The following is a 23706-nucleotide window of genomic DNA, read 5'->3' as shown; positions in this document are numbered from 1 at the left end:
TAGAATTGGTAATAACGTCATTGTAGTTCACGTTTCTGCATTTATTTCACGCAACTCGGAAAGATACGAATTCCACAGTAATCCTTTTCGTAGATGCCAGTGCTTACATACCCGCATCGGAGTCGCGCTACGTCGCATGTGCGCTACAGCATCGCCCTCAAACGGAAACATTTGATCGCCCTTTATAGTAAATGTTTTGTAAATTGGACATTTGCGACAATGATGGAAGCTGAAGAAATGGTGCAAATGGCTCTGAGCACTATGGGACTTAACATCTAGGGTCATCAGTCCCCTAGAATTTAGAACTACTTAAACCTAACTAACCTAACGACATCACACACATCCATGCCCGAGGCAGGATTCGAACTGCGACCGTAGCAGTCTCGCGGTCCCGGACTGAAGCGCCTAGAACCGCTCTGCCACCGCGGCCGGCGCTGAAGAAATGATTTAATATTTGTGCCAAGGCCGTAACTTGAATCTGGGTCGTCTTGCTTACTAGGCAGGAATGCTAGCCAGTACACCAACACAACACTAGTAACATTGCAGAACGGACTACCCAAGTCCATTGCCTTCCCAACACAAACCTCCATTCAAAAAATGGCTCTGAGCACTATGGGACTTAACATCTGTGGTCATCAGTCCCCTAGAACTTAGAACTACTTAAACCTAACTAACCTAAGGACATCACACACATCCATGCCCGAGGCAGGATTCGAACCTGCGACCGTAGCAGTCCCGCGGTTCCGGACTGAGCGCCTAGAACCGCTAGACCACCGCGGCCGGCAAACCTCCATTCATATCTTTTGCTTATTTTCCCCTTGTTAGATAGATGGGGAGAGCATTGGACTTCGGTAGTCCGTGCAGGAAAGTTAGCCATCGTGCTGTGGCAAGCGTTCTTGTCTAGCAACCGAGAAGACATAGGTTCAAGTCCTGCCTGTGGCAAAAAATTTAGTTTAATTGTTCGTCTTCATCTACATCTACATCTACATACATACTGCGCAATCCACCATACGGTGCGTGGCGAAGGGTACCTCGTACCACAACTAGCATCTTCTCTCCCTGTCCCACTCCCAAACAGAAAGAGGGAAAATTGACTGCCTATATGCCTCTGTACGAGCCAAATCTCTCTTATCTTTGTGGTCTTTCTGCGGAATGTAAGTTGGCGGCAGTAAAATTGTACTGCAGTCAGCCTCAAATGCTGGTTCTCTAAATTTCCTCAGTAGCGATTCACGAGAAGAACGCCTCCTTTCCTCCAGAGATTCCCACCCAAGTTCCTGAAGCATTTCCGTAACACTCGCGTGTTGATCAAACCTACCAGTAACAAATCTAGCAGCCCACCTCTGAATTGCTTCTATGTCCTCCCTCAATCCGGTAACAAATCTAGCAGCCCACCTCTGAATTGCTTCTATGTCCTCCCTCAATCCGAGCTGATAGGGATCCCAAACGCTCGAGCAGTACTCAAGAATAGGTCGTATTAGTGTTTATAAGCGGGCTCCTTTACAGATGAACCACATGTTCCCAAAATTCTACCAATGAACCGAAGACGACTACCCGCCTTCCGCACAACTGTCATTACATGCTTGTCCCACTTCATATCGCTCTGCAGTGTTACGCCCAAATATTTAATCGACGTGGCTGTGTCAAGCGCTACACTACTAATGGAGTATTCAAACATTACAGGATTCTTTTTCCTATTCAGCTGCATTAATTTACATTTATCTATATTTAGAGTTAGCTGCCATTCTTTACACCAATCACAAATCCTGTCCAAGTCATCTTGTATCCTCCTACAGTCACTCAACGACGACACCTTCCCGTACACCACAGCATTATGAGCAAACAGCCACACATTGCTATCCACCCTATCCAAAAGATCATTTATGTAGATAGAAAACAACAGCGGACCTACCACACTTCCCTGGGGCACTCCAGATTATACCCTCACCTCCGATGAACACTCACCATCGAGGACAACGTAGTGGGTTCTATTACTTAAGAAGTCATTATCGTAGATGAAGATGAGACCCAAATGTCTCAAGGAAAATTTTATTACATAAAAGGAATTGGACATTTATCACGTCATCATCGTGGTATTGTAACTTTAACGACCAGCAGAATGTTTATATTGATCAAAGCTCATAAAGTCGTTCACAGTGACGGAATTGACCTGACTGCATTCATGAAAATGTGTTTTGACTGGCGCGCACTACTCTGCTCCTGAGTACGTCACAATGGAAAAGCGGCTGGCTGCCGCATTGCTGTCGCTCGCCTCCTCCTCAGCGGGTGACAGTACCTGTGTGTCGGCCAGCCTGGAGAGCTCGGGGTGCAGGTAGTAGGAGATGCCCGACAGCGCCCCCGGCAGCATGAGGCCGCGCACCAGCAGGATGGACAGGACCACGTACGGCAGCGTCGCCGTCGCCCACACCACCTTGCCTGCGAACACAGTGGCGGCCGCTCACAGTAGGCGTCGCTGCTGGTAGTTACCTTCACCACGGCCTCCCTAGACAGTATCTGATCAACACTATCCGGACACTCGCCAGTATAAAGAGACGCATCGAGTATTGTGTTATCAGGTAGACCAGGCTGGGAAGAAGATATCTATACTCGTATATCAGAATATCGATATTTCTGTATTATATCGACATATGCAGCCGAAACTTAAATTGTCGACCTATCGAGTAGATACTTTACACCGAATATCAAAAGCGATACTTTCAAAATCTGTCTTCTCTTAATTCATAGGCGCTATAGGTCTCATCAACAGATTTCTTGCCTATTGCGACTACTACCAATCTTTGAAATCTGACAGTAAATGCCTTACGACGGGCTTAATTTAATTTCATATTCAGCACTACAAACGGACACCAGATCTGAACATGAATGTTTCTGTACTGTCTATTCATGAAAGTTTGATGCTTCTGTGTGTCATTTATGCCATTGCAAATGATAGTAAAGAAATCACCACTCCCTGATCCCAGATATGAGGGAGAATGTGCGATTCCAGAAACACTACAGCCTGCACACATGACAATGTCATATGCTACAGCTATGATGACGTCGCTCTTGCTGACAATGGTACTCTTGTCCATTACGCCTGCTACAGTGGGCCTTCAGGGGTGCTCGACCGTGCCTGTCCCCTGAAGGTTGCGCCCTCTCTTCCTGCTGCTTTCCCCACGCTGACTTTGGGAGCTATGGCTTCCCGTTCATCAGGGACACTGATCCCCATCCCCCAGGTGGAGATGCATCACCCTCATCTGGCATCTCATGTCAGGAAGGGCTCCCTTGGGACACTGCCCTCCAAGGTTTCTACCAGCCTGCAACTGGATACAAGCCAGGGAATGAAGAAGCCACAGGTTGCAGGTAATACGTCTTCGTGACCTTCCACAATCTCTGAAATTCAGGGAAGCCCTTCCATTTATTTAAATCTCCTAAGGAGAAGAAAGACAAAAAGAAGTCTTACCAGACAAAGTAGGTTCTGGTGTTCCCCATGCTGCCGAGTGCCAAATGTTCTGCTGAGGTGGCGATCCTAGTGACCCCTGAGACTCCTGATTGCACCACACAATGTGCCTCAGAACTTATGTGTATTGATACCATAACCTCTCAAGGAATGGCAGCAGGTGACCCTGGGGCATACCCTGCGTCCTTGGTCCCTTTATGCCCACCCAATATATCGGCAGCATGATTCTTCATTGGAATTGTAGTAATTTTTTCTACCACATGGCTAAGCTATGACACCTCTTAATTTCCTCCCCTGCTTCTTGCATTGCCCTTCAGGAAACTTGGTTTCCAGCAATGTGGATTCCTGCCCATCATGGCAACTAGGGAACTGTGCCAACTACGAAAAGATGTCGGGCGGAGTTTGCACATATGTTCTGGACTCTGTATATAGCGAACTAGTGCATCTTGATGCAACTTTGGAGGCTGGGGCTGCTTGGGTAAGGGCATTTTAGGATTTTAACAACTGTGAAGTGCCTCAGAATACGTCTGAATTTTTTCTCAGCTCTCCCCATCTTTCCACCCTCCCCAATGTTGGGCGACTTCAATGCCCATAACGCTTTGTGGGATGGGACGAGTTTGAAAACTTACTTGCAGATCTCTCGATCTGTGTTTCTTGAATGCTGGTTCCCCCACACACTTCATTGTGGCACATGGAACTTACTCAGCCACTGATATTTCTGTTTGCAGCGCTGGTCTTCTCCCATCCATTCACTGGAGAGTCCACAATTACCTATGAGGTAGTAACCACCTTTTGAACTTCCTGTCACTTCCCTGTGTCACTTCCCTGGGTTCTCAACAATGCCAACTGGGATAATTTCCCCCCACTGTCGTTCTTAGCTCCCGACTAGATAGAGATATTGACACGGCTGTCCAGAGTGCAACATCAGCCATTTTATTGCCAACACACTTAGTGATCCCTTATTCTTCAGCCCCCCCCCCCCCCCCCATTGGAAGATAGTACCTTAGTGGACCTTTGAAATCACCGAGCTATTAGAGATCGCTGATGAGCTCTCAAACGCCATAAGTGGCATCCATCGAAGGAGCACCTTATTGTCTTTAAATGGCTCTGTGGCTGGGTCCACCATGAAATAAAATAACGGAAGCAACCACTGGGCCATGTATGTCGCCTTTTTTTTTTAAATTTCGAAATGTGTGTGAAATCTTATAGGACTTAACTGCTAAGGTTATCAGTCCCTAAGCTTACACACTATTTAACCTAAATTATCCTAAGGACAAACACACACACACACCCGTGCCCAAGGGAGGACTCGAACCTCCACCGTGACCAGCCGCACAGTCCATGACTGCAGCGCCCTAGACCGCTCGGCTAATCCCGCACGGCATGTCTCCTTTACAAGTTTGGGTGAAGATAAGACACCGATACTGATACCAGTCCCCTGCGGATGTTCCTGGTATTACCTTGAATGATGCTGTCTTCAGTGATCCAGATACTGTCGCTGAACATTTTGCTTCGCATTATGCTCGAGTCTCTGTGTCTGAGAACTACCAATCTACCTTTCATTTCCTCAAACAGTGGATGGAGAGCATGCACTTATGTTTGACTACACACCACTTGGAGTCCTACAATGCCTCATTAGGTAGTGGATTGTCAGCGTAATCTCTTTACCATTTTCAACCATATCTTGATGATGAAACTGGGTAAGCATATGCTAAAGATGGACAGCTGTCGCCTAATTAGTCTCACCAATGTTCTCTGCTAGTTGCTCAAACGTGTGGTGAGCTGCTAGCTGAGTTGGCTTCTTGAGTTTCCAGGCCTTCTTGGTCCACGCCACTCTTTTTGCCAAGACCGTTCCATTGCTGATAATTTGGTTGCCTAGAGTGTGCCACCCAGAACGCTTTTGACCAGTGTCAGTACCTTACTGTTGTCTTCTTCGACCTAGAAAAGGCTTATGACATCTCATGGCGACACCATATCCTCGCTAGCTTACATGAGTAGGGTCTCCAAGGCCCGCTTCCGTGTTTTGTCCAGAAGTGCTTGTCATACCATACTTTCTGGGCTCGAATTGCTGTCCCATAGGACTCTGCATTGAGTATCTCTCTCTTTCTAGTAGTCATCAACGGTCTAGCAGCAGCTGTGGGTCTTCAGTATCATCCTTCTTGTATTCTGACCTTTTCTGCTTTTATGATTGGTCCTCTAATGTAGATATCACTGAATTCCAACTGCAGGGTGTCATTTACAAGGTAAAGTCATGGGTCCTCACCCACAGCTTCCAGTTTTCAGCCACCAAGACTCACGTTATGCACTTCTGTCGACGTCATATTGTTAATCCACAACCAGAACTTTACCTCAGCAACCATTTACTTAATGTGGTGGATACTTACCGTTTTTTGTGACTGTTCTTAGATGCCTGGTTGACCTGGCTTTCCATTTTCGCCAACTGAAGCACCTTAATACACTTCAGTAACACCAGCTGGGATGCAGACCACACTACCTTTCTGCAGCTTTACAAAGCCCTGATCCTGTCCCATCTTGGTTACAGGAGTCTGGCATATGGTTCAGCATCCTCTAAAGCATTGCAGTCACTGTACTGAATACACCACTGTGGGGTCAGAGTTGCGACAGGACTTTTTCGAACTAGCCCTTTGAACAGCTTACTCATGGAGGTTGGGGTCCCTCCACTATGGATCAGGCGCCAGCAATATCGACTCATTTATGCTATAAATGTTTGCAGCTCCCCTAAGCATCTGAACTACCATGTCCTTTCTCCTAGTAAGGAGATCCACCTCCCACAACAGTGACACAGAACTGGGGAGACAACTGCAATCCGACTACAATCTGTCTGCTCTGAAATCAAAATTCCCCCACTGTCACCTCTTATCAGGCAGCAATTTTGTACATCTCCAAGGCATATACCCCAACCTCAGATCTGTATCAATTTATCCTTTAGACTGAAAGATTCCATTGATCCCATTGTTTTTCACCGCTTGTTCCTGGCTGATCTTGATGCACTATTGGGTTGAGAAGTGGTATACACTAAAGGCTTAGTGGTCGCTGGATGAACTGGTTTTGTATACACACATGCAAGGTGCAGTGAATTGCTGCTGAATGGATGCAGTGTCTTCACTGCTAAATTGGTGGTCATCAAACAAGCCCTTAGCCACACTCGTTCTTGTAGTGGTAAGAGGCTTCTATTCTGCAGTGACTCCCACTCAGCACTGTCCTCGTCACCTGCTAGTCACAACTATTCAGGATATTCTTTCTGACCTCCATCAAGCAGGGTGCTGGTCATCTTTGTTTGGACCCCTGCACACGTTGGGATCTCAGGGAACGAACATGCTGACTAGTTGGCAAAGTTGGATAGTAGGAGGCCAGTTTTAGAAATGAGGGTCCCAGAACTGGACCTTCAGCCGACTCTACACCATCATTTGCTGGAGGTCTGGAACTTGGAATGTTCCACCCTGCACTCTCCAAAAGAAATGAGAGCAATAATAATTTAAAAAAACGCGATCATATGGCAGTCTTCCCTTCGTGCTTCTTGCAGGGAATCAGCTGTCCTTTGTTGGCTACACATTGGACACACTTGGCTGATCCATGGCCATATTCGTCCACTGAGGACATCCTTTATTGCCGATTTGGCGCCTGCCTAACAATAACTTACATCCTACTAGACTCCCAGTTTGGCTGCTTTGCGGCGATATCTTAAACTTACTAACATGCTACTACCTCTAGTGCTAGCTGGCGATGCCAAGGCAGCTGACCTGGTTTTATGTTTTCCCTGCGAAGATCTCGTCTCTGTGAGGTAGCTCGCTTGGTTTCATTGGCCGCCAGAGGGGTTGGAGAGGCACCCCTCGCCTCCTCTGGCCCAGAGGACCAACAGCGGCTCATGGCTCTTGCTCCTTGATCCGGTTTGGCCCCTACCCTTTCCACTTTTTATTATCCTTATACTTTTATATTTGCGTTTTTAATGTTTTGTCTTTCCTGAAATTTTATCATCTTGTCCATGTTATCGTTTTCTTGGGGTAACAGGGGACGAGACGGTGCTGGTTGGCTGCAGAGGGCACGTCTCCCACCACATACCATGCTCCAGCGACCTCCAGCTACGTTTTGGGTAGCGTGGGTTGTCCATCTTAATCCTCCTCGCTGCTCTCCTACAACTCCTTGCTTTTATCTCTGTCTTATTGTATCTTGGTTCCAGTTGGGCTTCCTTGAATTTGTCTTTTGTATTCTTCCTCTGAGAATTATTCCTGGCTCGATGCATACAGGATGAAGGAAATGATGACACTGCAGTTTAGTCTGTTTAACTATAAAAAACCAATCAACCAATTAACTGGAGTCACTTTGATTCCTCCCATATGATGTTGTGTACTGTTCCATGGTCACTTACTGCCGTTCGAATCTGATTACATTTCTGAAAAGACTACAGTACCCAACAGCATGGTCGACATTCCAGTTTCCGCAGTCACAGTTATCGCTGATTCTGGGTTCCCGGAAATGCGTGGGCTTACGTCATAAAGTTTAGTTGTTTTTTTGTACAAAGTAGAAATAAATATGTTCTGGTGCATTGAACGATATTCCAAGAGCAGAGTATTTTTTAAATAAGAAGAGAGAGAGTGAGAGAGTGAAAATTTCCCCTTCCTAGCAGTGAAATCTTCGGTCAAGCGTCCGGTGGTAGCAGAAGACATCGGCGCTGCAAGAGAGCAGAACCAGCATTCTTCAACAAGTAAGTCCACGAAAACGCTTTACATTTCACCGAGCCACCGCAACATGTTAACTTTCCTATGTTTTAATTCAGATTCTGCACTCCATCAATCAGATACAGACGAAGAATAACATTTTGACAAACACGCTGAGTGGAATGAGCAGTTGTGTGATCGGCAAGAGTAATGCTGTTAAAGAGGAAATTACTTCTTCAAATGGAGCTTTGAAGGCGGCGCTCTGTGAGGAAGTTGACACTCTAGCAAATAAAGTGCAAAAGTTAGAGAACAGAATCCCTAAGATGGAAAATTGGATTTCAAACTGTCCAAAATGACTTGCTAGAAGAAACAGACATTAGAGAAATACCGAAAGAACAAATAAATCATTTTGTAACAATGGATAACTGATTGTTTAGTTGTCACACGTGTGAATGTAAGAGAATATATAGCTGTTCAATAGCCCGGCTCTGAAGCCAAATGGTCAGTTTGGTTCGAGGAGCCGTGGGGCACGGATGTGCTATTTACGTCCCTGCTGTGGAGAGCACACTTGATGTGTGTCTACTTGCTTCGGCCGTTTCGAGCGTCCTAGTGCTTTTATCATTTAGAATGGATGACTCTTACAGAAAATCGACATTGAAATTCAGTTTCAGGAGTAAATTGACTCGGTCAGAATCTCTAGAAGCAGAAAGTTTTCTCCAAGACGATGTAAAGATCCCAGATGATGAGCTTGTTACGAGGCACTTTTCCATAGTCAGTAGTGTGGTGCATGAAAAGCTTCTCAATGACACAACCTGCGACAGAAGCCTTGAAGGGATAAAAACGGGCTCAAATTCTGCCCTCGGATGATAATGTGGGTGCTGTGGAGATCGTTCATGCCGGGCTGGAATTGCGGATGAACCAAGTCTTTGAACTATTTTCGAAATGCCCGCAGACGAGGTGGTGTCTGAACTCCGTCCTTACAGGATGCATGGACATGTTGCTGAGAAATGGGCTCATTTCAGCATATAATGCGGTGTGACAGGTCTGCATTACTTTCAGTAAACATGTCCTGTCCTGTATAAACATTACAGGATGCAGAGTCATCATCATTTACGACAGACAACTGAAGAGGTGCTCGGAGTGCCGTAAATAAGGCCACATGTGGTCAGAATGTCTGTAGACGAGGATAGCACAACTGCTACTTACAGGCCCAATCCCTCCCCCATTCCCAACATCCCTACCTGTGACAGACGTGGCAGCGTTCAAGTATTAAGTCAGCACGTTGAGGCTCTGACAGCCCCTAGCGACACTCTACTGATGACTTAGGCACTGCAGAGGAACCATGGAAATCAAGCAACTCCCACTATCATCACAGCCAATGGAAGCATAAATGTTGACACCATGGTAGTGCCCGCAGCGGTGTTGGTGCCAGCCCATTGGGACTCTTTGCTACCAACCTACATGAAAGCCCAATCATAAACACCGATCGCTGAAGAAGCACAAGAGAAGGTGGAGGACATCATTCGATGGCCATGTAATACAGTTACAAACAGATGATGCTCCATCTCGCCCAGAGATAGTGCGCTGATAGAAGCCATGAAAACAACATGCAACCTATGCCCACTAAATGGACCAGACACTATTGAACCCCTGTTAAAAGTGACACAATCTGACGATGATTGCAAGGGTGGACAATGCTCCCCTGCCACTGCAGCACCAACGTCGACCACGAACCCCTTGAAGGTGCTAATGGCTGATGCCTCCCCCTGCCCATCACTGTTGGTCGATGATGACGACGAATATACGGTGACTAAAGTTGTGCCAGTGTCCAAGGTCCCAGCAGGCCATGATTAATAAATTACTGGTGAAGTGGAAAAGATGCACGAATCGACACTGAAAAAGATGTCGAATCATCACATCCATTTGCTGCAATGTGTGTCGCTGCACCTGCAGACGTGCAGCAGGCCTACTGGATTGGTTCCATCAATCTCAACACCGTTGGTTCGAAAGTGAAGCTTCAATGGCCGCACGATATGCTAAGACTGTCAGATGAGGACATTGTGCTTATGCCAGAAATTCGTTTGGAAATCTTTCCAGGCATTAGTGTTACGCCTTGTACGTTACTCCTGCTGGTGATGCTGGCAGCGGTATGGCCACAATGGCGCGAGTTGGCATAGAGGCTTACAAAGTGAGGTATTTGCCATTGGCCACATGACACAAGGTACACGGCTTGTAGATAGATGTTCCCCCTCTGGAATGGACGTGAGATATGACCAGTCGTATTTCTATTTAGAGAAGATGAAGCCTCTCTTCCTTGGACTCTATGTCAACTGCATCCATGGTGGTGACTTCAATTGCATATTTCATCCAAAAGATCAGTCACCCAGTTACACCAAGTACCTGAAATTCGTCTGCTGGTGCAAGAACTATGTCTTCTAGAGAATTGGGAAAGGGTGCATGGCAACTGCCCAGAGAATACACATCCGTCGCCAGTCACTCTGCAAATCGCCTCAATCGCATTTATGTCTCCCCGATCAGACGGCAGTAACGATGCACGCAGAAAGACAGTCGTTAGCCTTTTCCGATCGTAGCCCACCTCTCTCCGTCGTCACAAGGTATACAGGAGTCGTGGCTGCTGGAAAATGAGGGTGGAAAATGAAAATGTCGTCGACTTATAGAGGACATGTGGACTGCCTGCAAAGATCGACAGCTGAGATATGCCTCCACGTTGAAACAGTGACTTGAATGCTCTAAATTGGCACTACAGCGTTCAGTGATCCAATATGAAAGAGAACAATCGTGCCTTTGATATCGCCACACGACGGAATATTTCAGTACACTGCTCAAAAAATGGTAAGCCCACCAACTCCTGACAGATAGACAGAGATTCGTCGCATCAAGGTGAAGATCATCTCACCTATGTGGCAATGTCTCGAAGGCGTCGTGGTGGGAGCATACTGTCAAGATTGGGTCAACAGTGACCCTCAACAGCGATGACGAATGATGATTCACGTTCTTGACATGCCAGATGGTCGCCGTTTGACTACGTAGGCACACATTGCGAATGCATTCGTTGACCACTGCTGCCGGTTTTACCATGAGAGCAAAATTATGGTACAGCTTTTGCTAAAGTGTCACAGTCGACATTAGGGCTTGAAATATTGTGTAAATGTACTTGTTTTGGTACAGCGGTGCTACCTCTCGACCGTTTCCATCCCCTTGGCTGTACACAAATTCCATCTCGGTTTGTTCCGACACGAATACGGGGCCACTTTGCTGTTTAACAGATGCGTCAAACACACAGCGTGCAATACACAAGGAACACACGGCAAGTGGTCAGAAGAACTTTCATTCGTCAGCGCCATTTACCGTGGCAACCATGCATTTCCGGCCACATGTTCGTAGGACCTTTTTTCTTCTATTTCGAGTCAGAAATTCGTCTCTGCAGTTCGTCAGTTTTATTAATGTTCAACCTGTACATATAAACGTGGTCAGAGGAACTTTCATTCGTCAGCGCCATCTACCGTGGCAACCATGTATTTCCGGACACATGTTCGTAGGACCTTTTCTCTTCTGTTTCGAGTCAGGAATTCGTCTGTGCAGTTTGTCGGTTTTATTAATGTTCAGCCTGTACATATAAACAAAAAACATTGTTATGGTAAAACATCTCTGCGACTTTGATTTTCTTCTTCTCACTTATAGCCTGAATAATGTGTTGTAGATTGTTATAAAGGAGTATTTAAAAATGGTAGGCGTCGCTGCCTTCAGGGTGGAGAGGTCTGGGTGGGTTTTCTGGTACCTCTTCAGACTTTATGGAGGTCCGGTATGGGATGCACTCAGCTCTTACGAGGCCAAATGAGGAGCTGCTACACTAGAGAAGCAGCGATATCATCAGATTGGCGATAACGGCTGGTAGATCACATGTCCCACGATCGTAGAGCGGCCTTTAATTAGTAGATGTTCGTTCTGGTCCTGGGGTTTCGCCTTTTTGTAAATAAAACAGTGAAGTATATCTAACAGTCAGTATTTACAGAATGGGGGCAACACACATTTAGTGTGGGGTGCTCGCTCCCTCCAATAAATGCTGTCGAAAACTAACGGGGCACTCTAAAGTGTATGTTTGTGGTCCTAAACCGCCGCCATGGACTCTATGGACTCTCTTTTTTTTCATGTCTTCTGACTGGTTTGGTGTTTGATTCAGCTCACCGAGAATTCCTCTCCTGTGCTAACCTCTTCATCTCAGAGTTGCTGGACGTATTCCAATCTCTGTCTTCCTCTACGGTTTTTACGCTCTACAGCTCCCTCTAATACCATGGAAGTTATTTCTCGATTTCTTAACAGATGTGCTACCGTTTTCCTCTTTTTCTTGTCAGTGTTTTCCACATATTCCTTTCCTCGCCGATTCTGCGGAGAACATCCTTATGCCTACCTTACCGGACCAAATAATTTTCAACATCTCAAATGCTTCGATTCTCTTCTCTTCCGGTTTTCCCACAGTCCATGTTTCACTACCATACAATGCTGTGCTCCAAACGTACATTCTCAAGAATTTGTTTCTCAAATTAAGGCTTACGTTTGATTCTAGTAGACTGTCGCCCTTTCTGCCAGTGCTAGTCTGCTTTTGATGTCCTCCTTGCGATGTCATTGGTTATTTTGCTGCATATGTAGCAGAATTCCTTACGTTCATTTAGTTCGTGATCACCAAACCTGATGCTCAATTTCTCGTTGTTCTCATCTGTGCTGCCTCTCCTTACTTCCGTCTGTTTTCGATTTACCCTCAGTCTACATTCTGTACTCATTAGATGGTTCATTCCACTCAGCAGATCCTGTCACTCTTCTTCACTTTCACTGAGGGTAGCAATGTCATCAGAGAATCTTATCATCGGTATCGTTTCATATTGAATTTTAGTTCCATTCTTGAAGCTGTCTTTTATTTCCGTCATTGCTTCTTCCATGTATAGATTGACCAAAAGCGGCTAAAGACTACATCCCTATCTCAACCCTTTTTAATCCGAGCACTTTGTTCTTTGTCTTCCATTATTATTATTCCCTCTTGGCTCTTGTGCACACTGTATATTACCAGCCTTTCCCTGTAGCTTCAGCCTATTTTTCTCAGAATTTCGAACATCACATTTTGACATTGTCGAACGCATTTTCCAGGTCGACATATCCTATCGACGGGTTTTGATTTTTCTTTAGTGTTGCTTCCATTATCAACTGCAATGTCAGAATCACCTCTCTGGTACCTTTACCTTTCCTAACACATCCTCAGTTATCTTCTCCATTCTTCTGTATATTTTTCTTGTCAGCGGCTTGGATGCATGAGCTGTTAAGCTGATTGTGCGATAATTCTCGCACTTGTCAGCTCTTGCAATCTTGGGAATTGTGCAGATGATGTTTTTCCGATACTCAGATCGTATATCGGCAGACTCATATATTCTACACAACAACGTGAATAGTCGCTTTGTTGCCATTTCTCCAGCCGGCCGGAGTGGCCGAGCGGTTCTAGGCGCTTCAGTTTGGAAACGCGCAACCGTTAAGATCGCAGGTTCGAATCCTGCCTCGGGCATGGATGTGTCTGATGTCCTTAGGTTAGTTAGGTTTACGTAGTTCTATGTTCTAGGGGACCGATGACGTCAGATGTTAAGTCCCATAGTGCTCACAGCCATTTGAGCCATTTCCCCCAATGATTTTAGAAATTCTGACGGAATGTTTTCTATCCCTTCTGCCTTCTTGATCTTAAATCTTCCAAAGTTCTATGAAATTCTAATACTGGATCCCCTATCTCTTCTATATCGACACCTGTCTCTTCTTGTGTCACGTGATCAGGGAAGTCTTTCTCATAAAGACCTCCAAAGTTCTCTTTCCACCTATCTGTTCTCTCCTCTGCAATTAACAGTGGATATGATCTCCATAGGGCACTTGTACAGCAATGGGAGACATTACTACAACCTTATTAGGACGGTGTAATCCACGATGATGAGGGGAGAGAGTGCTCTTATAGGCTATGAACAGATTTCTGGTGCACCTCTCCCCTCATCGGTGCCACGTGTCACAACGTTTCTAGAGTGTCATATATGACTGCTCGTGCCTCATCTTGTTTCACGAATTTCGGAGATCGCTTTTTTGAATCAGAGAATGTTTCATGTAAGAGTCACCTTTTCTTTCGAATGATCTGGCTGCATCGTTTCTCTATTTTGTGTTACGTAGATGTAGTTGGTATGATCAGAGTCTTCGACAATCTGATCTTTCTGCTTCTAACTGAGAAATGTTAGTAAGGCTTAGCGCCTAAGCTCATATTCTACTAACTTCTACCTTCATATTTCAGAAAGAATCTAAGCCAACGTGCTCTGTGGAAAAACAACAGAATATGAAAACTGGAGCACCTGAGAAAAGTGACGACACTGTATAATGTTAAAATTTATTGGAAAACTAAATCAATAAAAGAAGCGGCACTAGAGCAGATAAGGACATAAAGATCAAGACTCGCAAAAGTGTCTAGATGAATCAGGACTCGAACTAGTTTCCTCTGTTCCAATTTACGTGGAAATTAGCTTACTGTACCGTCATCAGCTATGCAGCGTGGTGTGCTCGGGCAATAATGGTGTCTGGAGAAGTCATTTAAGAAACTTAAACAGTTTGCTTAGGCAGAACGGTTTCATCACCAACAGGGACCCCTGCAACACAAAATCCTATATGTATCAGAAACATAAATAGCACCGACGTCCACAAACATATAAACAGTTTATGTCAATTACCTCCTAGCTGTGGGTAGACAATTTCTCCGGAATATCTAGGAGCACTAGTCCCACAAAGTATGCTGAAGAGTTACGGAAGGAGATGCTAATGAAAGTGAAGCTATGAGGACGGGTCGTGATTCACACCTGGATAGGTCAGTCGTGAAAGGCGGGGTGCAGGGTTCAGTCCCCGATCCAGTACAAAGCTTTAATATGCCAGGAAACTCCAGAGCAGTGCCCACTGTGACACTTACCAAGACGCTCACGTAAGCAATCTTTTGAAGCCAAATGACAAAGAAAGAGGCCTTAATTAATTAAAATCTAATTTACTTTCATGTGGAATATTGATTCCCTTTGTTCGAAGTAACACTCTGGGGTACTTCATTTTTTTAATATTATATTTTATTTCCGTGTCTGCGTAGCTTTACAGCAGATTTGCCACACAAAGAAAAATCGGAGAATTAAGAGACAATAATAGCCAAAATCGTTGTATACTGCAGAAGAGTATCTCAGCATCTGATCTACAAGGGGCAGTCAAATGAAAACAGAAAGTGCGTCACAACAATACCATGGAATGGATCCATTCAAACGTAGTCACCACACACGTTAAGACATTTATTCCATTGTGAGACGAGATGATTAGTTCCTTTTTCGTGGAACGTGGCTGGCTGCCGACTGATCCACAACCACACCCAGTCTCGCACATCGACGCCAACACGTCTTTCTTCACGCCGCCAACAATGTGAAAAATAGGACGGTGAACGATGTGGGCTGTATGGAGGATGTTTCAGTGTTTCCCAACCAAATCACTAAAGCATATTATTCGTTCGGCTGGCAGTGTGGGGGGGGGGGGGGGGGGGGGGAGGCGTTATCGTGCAACTTCGACTGCAGTGGCCTTCTGCTGGTCGTGTTCGTCGAGCATGGAACCACATCCAATGCGCAGAGCTATGAAGCCACTTTGCTGAAGCTGTGATGTGCCATACAGTCAAACCGCCCAGGAAAGCTGTCAGACAGATTCATCCTGTTGCACGATAACGTGCACCTCCACACTGCAAATCGGATGTAGGCAACACTTCAGCAATGTGTTGGGGAACACTGCAACATCTTCCGTATAGCTTGGATCTTTCACTGTGTGATTTTTATATCGTTGGTGTGCTGTTATAAGCTGCTGCCAGTACACCAGGCGGCAAAGAGGTTGCGAGAAGATCGATAGTAAACGCAAACAAAGTACCTATCGGGAAAGAGGCCAAGAACAGACTCGCAGGCAACTGGCCGCCAACGCCCTCTCGACCGCCACTATTTAGATCGCCGCCTCGGACTGGAGGGCCAGTCAGTCATCCAGTGAGTCAACGAGTCGATCATCAGTCGCAGCACAGTGAGAGTCGCAGTCGCAGTTAGCTCAGCCTCTAGCTCAGAGTCAGTCAGTACCTAACGAGCCGAGTAGTGTACATAGCGGGACTTGTAATTCACCAGCACTGAGGCTAACGTGCACTATTACAGAGAGCTTGTACTACAACACCTGGACTATCTTCAGTTAAGTAACTTTCTGTTCTTATGATTAACAAAGAACCCTGTTAATATATGTGTGCAGTTCTGTTATAGGAAGAGTATACCAGTCACCAAACAACATCCTCTCCTTGCTTCCCACGGTACAAGCCGACAGTAAGAAACGAAACGACACACAAAACTGGTGACGAGGATGGTATTCGAACACACGCATGCAAAGAACGGTTCAAAAATTGCAACGATGCTTTCGCAGTATAAGTACAAATTTTTTTACAGACCTATGGCAATGCATGGGAATGCAGACGCCCTATCTCGCCTTCCGATTGGTCCAGACTCTGATTTTGATGCATCTGCCGCATCTTGTTGCTAAATCGATGCCCAGAACTGTGAATTGCTGGAATCTTTTCCCTTGCACTACAGAAAAATTGGACAGGCCATGGAAGCAGACCTGTATCTCAAGATTTTGCTGCATTATATTTGCACGTCTAAGACAACCATTAGCATTCGCTGAAAATTTGAGGGGCCCCTTCTTCAAAGAAGCGTTTTTATGTAGGAAATGTCCTCCTTTGCGTCGGTGGCGCCTACGCAGGATGGGAAGCTTCCGAGGAACGAAGCCGTTATCTGCGTATCAAGAGGTATAACTTTCCCTCTGCCTTTCTCAGTAATTGACAGTAAGTGACGTCAGGCTGTTACTGAAACCAGTCATTCAAAGATCATACAAAGTCCGCGACGTGGCCAGGATGCCCCTTTCTCCTCTCTGAATATTAGTGCATTAGTGCCCTCGGAAGACACCAACGGTTACAGAATTCGGCTCCAGGCACTTGTCGACTAAGTCTCGTTGCAAAAAAATGTTCAAATGTGTGTGAATTCCTAAGGGACCAAACTGCTGAGGTTAATGCCCCCTAGACTTACACACTACTTAAATTAACTTATGCTATGAACAACACACACATCCTTGCTCGATGGACGATTCGAACCTCCAGCGGTAGGGGCCGCGCAATCCGTGACATGGCGCCTGAGACTGCGCGGTCATTCCGCGCTGCCAGTCTCGTTGCAGTTTTGCTCTTTATTACCTTCGAAGACAGAGGCGTAATACAGCTCATAATAAACGGACACCGTTTTAAAGTGGCGGGAGAAACTGATTCTGGCAGGACTACTGTAGCAACCTGTTGGATGCTCCAAGAGGTGGCCGCTGTGTCCGAACGGTTCTAGGCGCTTCAGTCCGGAACCGCGCTGCTGCTACGGTCGCAGGTTCGAATCCTGCCTCGGGCATGGATGTATGTGATGTCCTTAGGTTAGTTAGGTTTAAGTATACTGCTGGCCACCGTAAATGCAACACCCTGAAGGAAGCATCCGAATCAAGTGAAATTTACACCATGGGTTTGCAGCGATGAGATATGCAACTGATTAGAATTTCAGCGCAGACGCACATCACGCGCGCCTGTTGTGCCACCTCATAGCGCCAATTAAGGCTTGGCGATTTCGACGAGTGTACGTTCGGCACGTGTGTTTACCTTGTGGTTGTTTCACAAGACGATCAGTTATGCCTCGTAGACAACAGCGAACATCGTTTGATCAAGTATCCGAGTTCGACAGAGGAAGGTTAGTGGCTTACCGAGATTGTGGATTATCATACAGAGAAATCGCTAGTCGTGTTGGACGAAACCAAACAACTGTAATGCGGGGATGTGACCGTTGGATGCAGGAGGGTACGACGGACCGACGTGGTCGATCGCATTCAACTCGGTGCACCACTGCACGTGCTAATAGGCAAATTGTGCGCATGGCAGTGACGGATCGCTCAGTGACATCCCGAACCATAGCACAGCACATTGCGTCTGTAACGCGTCATCCAGTGTCTGCGCGTACCATTCGACGACGTTTACAGCAGAGTGGTCTGTCCGCAAGACGTCCATTGCTTCGTCTACCATTGACGCAGATCCACAGACGTCTCCGTCGCCAATGGTGTGATGACAGACGGATGTGGACGGCAGAATGTAATGACGTTGTCTTTACTGACGAGGCACGCTTCTGTCTGCAGCACCACGATAGTCGGATTGGAGTGTGGAGACACCGTGGAGAGAGGATGCTGGACAGCTGCATTATGCACCGCCACACTGTTCTTGCACCGGGTATTATGGTATGGGGCGGTATTGGATATTACTCTCGCACGCCTCTAGTACGCATTGCCGGTACTTTAAATAGCCGGCGCTACATATCCGAGGTGCTGGAGCCAGTTGTCCTTCCTTATCTTCAGGGCTCGACCACAGCCATATTTCAACAGGATAATGCGCGACCACTCGTGGCACGCATTGTCCAAAGGTTCTTCGTCAATAACCAGATTGAATTGCTTCCCTGGCCGGCTCGCTCTCCGGATCTTTCGCCGGTAGAAAACATGTGGTCCATGGTTGCTCAACGAGTGACCCAGATTACATCCCCAGCTGCCACACCAGATGGTCTTTGGCAACGTGTGGAAGCTGCTTGGGCTGCTGTACCCCAGGAACACATCCAACGTCTCTTTGACTCAATGACGAGACGTGTGGCAGCGGTGATCTCCAACAATGGCGGCTACTCTGACTACTGATTCTGGCAGGAACCACATGTCACAGAGGTCTGTAAACGTAATCAGTTGATACTTGGTCAACATGTTATCTACAAAAAAAATTTTGTTGTGCTACCTCTTGTCTTTCTTGGTGTTGCATTTACGGTGGCCAGCAGTGTAGTTCTAAGTCTAGGGGACTGATGACCTCAAATGTTAAGTCCCATAGAGCTTAGAGCTATCTGAACCATTTTTTGATGCTCCGAGCCAACTGCGTCATGCTGTAGGAAGACATCACAAATCCCCTGAACCCCTCCTTGTCGCATCGTGCATCGACCGGACTCTCATGAATGCAATGATCTCTCTATCTCTCTGGCTTATCATGAAAGCTTTAACCCGAAACTATTTGCAGTATGGAGGTTAAATTTTCTAGAATATCTGCACTTTCATCACCACTTCATAACCTCTGTCTAGGAATTGACTTACAACACCTGTTCCCTTAAAGTGTCATTGTTTGGCTTATAACTGTCTGAAGTGAATACTTGGCTACAACTATATGTATGAGAAGGTTGTCAATGTGTAAGTTCTTCTACTTCTTCTTCTTCTTCTTCTTCTTCTTCTTCCTTTCACAAATTAGGTCTATCGACGTGGTCTGGCCTCAGTTCCATCTTATAACTGCCCGTCCTATGCTCCCCATTCCTTTGGGTTTGTAAATGAAGGCCTTCTTTGGATTCCTTGTTTTTTTCCATTCGTTCCATATCTTTCTTCCAGATTTGTTTATATTCTTCTATTTTGTGATTTACTGTAAGAATATTTAGTTCTTGTCTTTTGTTTTCATTAGGAATCACGTTCAACTTAGGGCGACCTTCGACTGCTGGAAAAAATTTCATTTCAGCCGCCTGAACATGTCTAGAATCTTTTCTTTTCATAACCCATGTTTCATTGCCATGCAGTACATCAGATAATCGTTATCAGCTTGCAGGATTTCATTTTTGTGTCTCTTTGCGCATTTTTTAATTTTCTGCTTACGCTCCGATATCTCTTCAAATTGATATCTGCATCTTTTGTTAAAAGTAATAAAGCTCCATGGGCAACTAAAGTGCTGAACTTGTTCCGGAATCTGATCTTTAGTTACATTTTTCTTCGTATGGGGTATTTCTAGTGGACTATCTTAGTTTTATTTACTGTTATCTTAAAATTATAATACTCTCCAATTAAGTTTAAAAGGTAGACTGACTTTTGTAGGTCGTCTTCAGAATTTGGTGACAGTACAAGGTTGTCTGCGTATTATAGTACATTAAAATATTTATTCTTGTTTATATGGATCAATTCTGGCTCTCTTTCTTTCATCTTCGGATGCCATCGTCTACATAAATAATAAAAATAGTAGACAATAGAGAATACCCTTGTCTCACACATTCTTTAATCAAAATCTTTTCCGCTGTGAAATTGGGGACGTCAAATAAAATATAAATTCCATTACACAGACTCTTGATGCAGTTTATTAAGTGATTTGGATATCCACGTTCTGCCACATTTTCAAACAGGTTCTCTCTATCTACCTTGCCAAACACTTCTTCAAAATCTATGAAAGCAAGATAGATTAAAAAACTGAATTCTTTTCATTTTTATATTGTTTGTTGCACAGAAAATATATTATTGCTATGTGACCTACCTATAAATATATTTTGTAGGATGTGTCTAACGTACTGTTATCTTTATAATTTAAAATATTGCTGCAATCTCCTCCTTTATACAGTGAAAACTAAAAGTTTTAGTAGTGTCTAGCCTACAGGTATTGCCAATACGTGAAATCGAAAAACTCAAGCAATAATCCATTAATCCTACAGCCGACATAATCGTTTTGAGAGATTCAGTAAATGTACTGATATTTAAGGTGATTCTCATTTGTTGTTCCGTCTCAGATGAACATTTTTAATTAGATTAGTTATTTTGATCCCTCTGGATTGACTTCAGATCCAAATAGTTGCGTCAGCAACCCGTCTTGTCTACTCAGAAGCAGATATCAGAGCAGTGAGAGAGGGGTCGAAACATGTAATATAATTAAAAATCTGCAACTGAAACGGAACAATAAATGAAAATTATCTTAAATAATCCACCATGTTTAATCAACTCTATATTAATCCCATCAGACCCTGTGCATTTCTTACATTTTTATTTTTTCATTGCATCTGCCTTTTCTTATAAGTTTAATGTAATCAGTTATTTTTTCGTAATTACTTTTTGCCTTTGGGTTGTGCCGCAGATTCTTGTAACATTCCATCTATTTTTCCTGACGTATTAATTTATTTATGGTACATCTTTCCCCGACATATTTAAGTGTCCTAATATTTGGAAAGCGAAGGCTTGTCTGCCTTATACACCATATCTATCTCTGCTGTAAATTCATTTCAACTACCTCGTTTCTTATTAGTGGTTTTCTTTGTTATCTGTCCGTAGTTTTCGCTTGTTTGGTCATCGAGAGGTCGCAAAAACACTGCTAGGCTCTTTTTTTAAAATTGTTTCTTCTGTTCCTTCATTCCAAATTCTGAGCCCCTTTTTCCTTTGTCATTTAGACTGATTTCTCATGGCTTCACCTGCTGCTTTATTTACATAATATTTGATGTTTTACCATTCGAAATTCATATTATTTGTGTGGGTGCGTTTATTCAATAATGTTTCAATCTTTATTACTAGAGATCTGACGCTGCAGGATCTTTTAATAGTTTAACTTTAAAACTGTTTTTTTTTTGTTGTCTACAGCCGATGAGACCTTGTACCTCTTTAGTGGTCAGTAGCGCTGTTTTGGCCATAACCAAAAATGGTCGCTCGAAATAATGTATCCTTGGAAAACATTAATATCTTCCTGTGAGGAAGCACACTTTTTATTCGCTACAACACAATCTCTGATTGATATAGCTCCTACGTTAGCCCATGTGTACTTATGAATATCTTTATTTCAGAATAACGTATTAGTTCCTTTGAGGTTACAGTAAATACAGGAACTTCTCATCTGATAAGGAGTATCATTTGCATTTACAGTATTTGCTCCTTATCTTCCCGTCACGTCTTTAATAGCTGTATTACCCACTCTGACATTCCAATCTCCACATACGTACCTCAAGCCCCTCTCATTTATTAAATCATATACAATTGGATCTTTTCATAATGATCTTCTTGAAAGTTCTTGGGTTTAATTTCTGATTATTATAATGGTAACATTTTTGTTTGTGTGTTGTAGGCCACGTTCATTTTGACAGTTTTTTGATTGACTAGTTTCGAATCTCGTACGAGGGGCGTTCAGTAAGTAATGCAACACTTGTTTTTCTCGGACAGTTTAGACTGAAAAATGCAACATTTGTTGTGGGACATTACTTAATAATCCCGCTTCAGCCCCTATAGTTTCATGAACTTCCGATAGTCGGCAGCACTATAAATAGGCTTCGAAGTGGCTTCTGTTAAGGATGTGCGTTCCAAGGAGAGAGCTGTCACTGCGTTTTTTTTTTCGCGGAAAACCAGAGCATCGGAGATACTAATAGCGCTTGCCGAATGTACACAGAGATCTGGCAGTGAACAAAAACGTGGTGAATCGATGGGCGATGCATTTGTCACCATCGCAACAAGGCCGCACACAGGTGTGGCTCCTGCAGCGTTGGAACGTGCGGAGACTCATTCAAATTGATCGACGGATCACAATCAAACACCTCGCTGCTGAACTGGACATCTCTATTGGTAGTGCTGACACACTCGTTCACCAGTTGGTGTTCTCAATGGTGTCTGCGTGGTGTGTTCCTTGCTGCCAACAGAAGACCATAAGGGGAATCCGTTTGACCCAATGAAAGATGCACTCTGCAGGACGTAGTATGCGGATGATGGGGAGGCTGTTGATGCAACAAGACGTTGGCTCCGACATCAACCAGTAGTGTAGCACCATGCAGCCATACAGGCCCTCGCAGTAAGGTGGGGTACTTCAATTGCACTGAGCGGAGATTCTGCTGGAAAATAAGGTTTGGTAGCCAAAAGAGTGGGAAATAATATGGTGTATTGGAATCCTGAATAAAACCAACCTGCTTTCAGAAAAAAATGTGCTGCATTACTTATTGAATATCACTGTATAAATAGGAACGAATCCGATTGCCTTACACAGCCAGTAGTGAGACTGGAAACCATACTTAATTCTCCCGTGGGTACTGCACAAGGCGAGGACATTCCCCTGCCGTTACTTAAACGGAGTGACTCTCTACCAAGGAAAAAGCTATCAAACAGATACACTGTGAGACAAGGAGCTTACCTGAGGACTTGACGCCCTTGAAGAGCGAGAGGTAGAGCATGGTGTAGACGAGCAGCAGGCACAGCACCAGCTGCCACTTGGGGTAGCCCATGGCGTGCAGCCCGTCACTCCACTGCATCTCCAGCACCGCGCGGCTGGGGGCAGACAACAGGCACAGGGACACCTGCTTAACTCCTGGCAACGGACTGTGATCTCCACGCAAAGACATGTCATGTTAGGTAAAACTTTGGTACATTATCTGATCAAAAGTGAGCGGATACGTCTACGTAATTCGGAATAGACCACTAGATGTCATTACATCTACATCTACGTACATCTACATCTACGTAATTGCCTGGCAGAGGCTTCAATGAACCACCTTCATGCTGTCTCTCTACTTCTCCAATCTCGAACGGAACGCGGGAAAAACGAGCACTTAAATTTTTCCGTGCGAGCCCTGATTTCTCTTATTTTATCGTGATGATCATTTCTCCCTATGTAGGTGGGTGCCAACAGAATGT

At 44.8% G+C, this 23706-nt stretch overlaps 1 protein-coding gene across 1 annotated transcript in view; it reads right to left on the bottom strand.

Annotated features, from left to right (window-relative positions):
* The window catches only part of LOC126416626 (sodium-dependent noradrenaline transporter-like), a 387224-nt gene that overhangs the window by 151522 nt on the left and 211996 nt on the right, over positions 1-23706 (bottom strand). The window contains exons 4-5 of the mRNA XM_050084387.1: positions 23207-23340; positions 2294-2433 (exon numbers count right to left, since the gene is read on the bottom strand). Coding sequence (XP_049940344.1) covers positions 2294-2433; positions 23207-23340 — 274 coding nt within the window. The remainder of the gene's footprint in view (positions 1-2293; positions 2434-23206; positions 23341-23706) is intronic.

The sequence above is a fragment of the Schistocerca serialis genome, chromosome 8, assembly GCF_023864345.2.
Source record: "Schistocerca serialis cubense isolate TAMUIC-IGC-003099 chromosome 8, iqSchSeri2.2, whole genome shotgun sequence".
NCBI classification, from domain to species: Eukaryota; Metazoa; Arthropoda; class Insecta; order Orthoptera; family Acrididae; genus Schistocerca; species Schistocerca serialis.
This window is presented reverse-complemented; position numbering and strand designations above follow the sequence as displayed.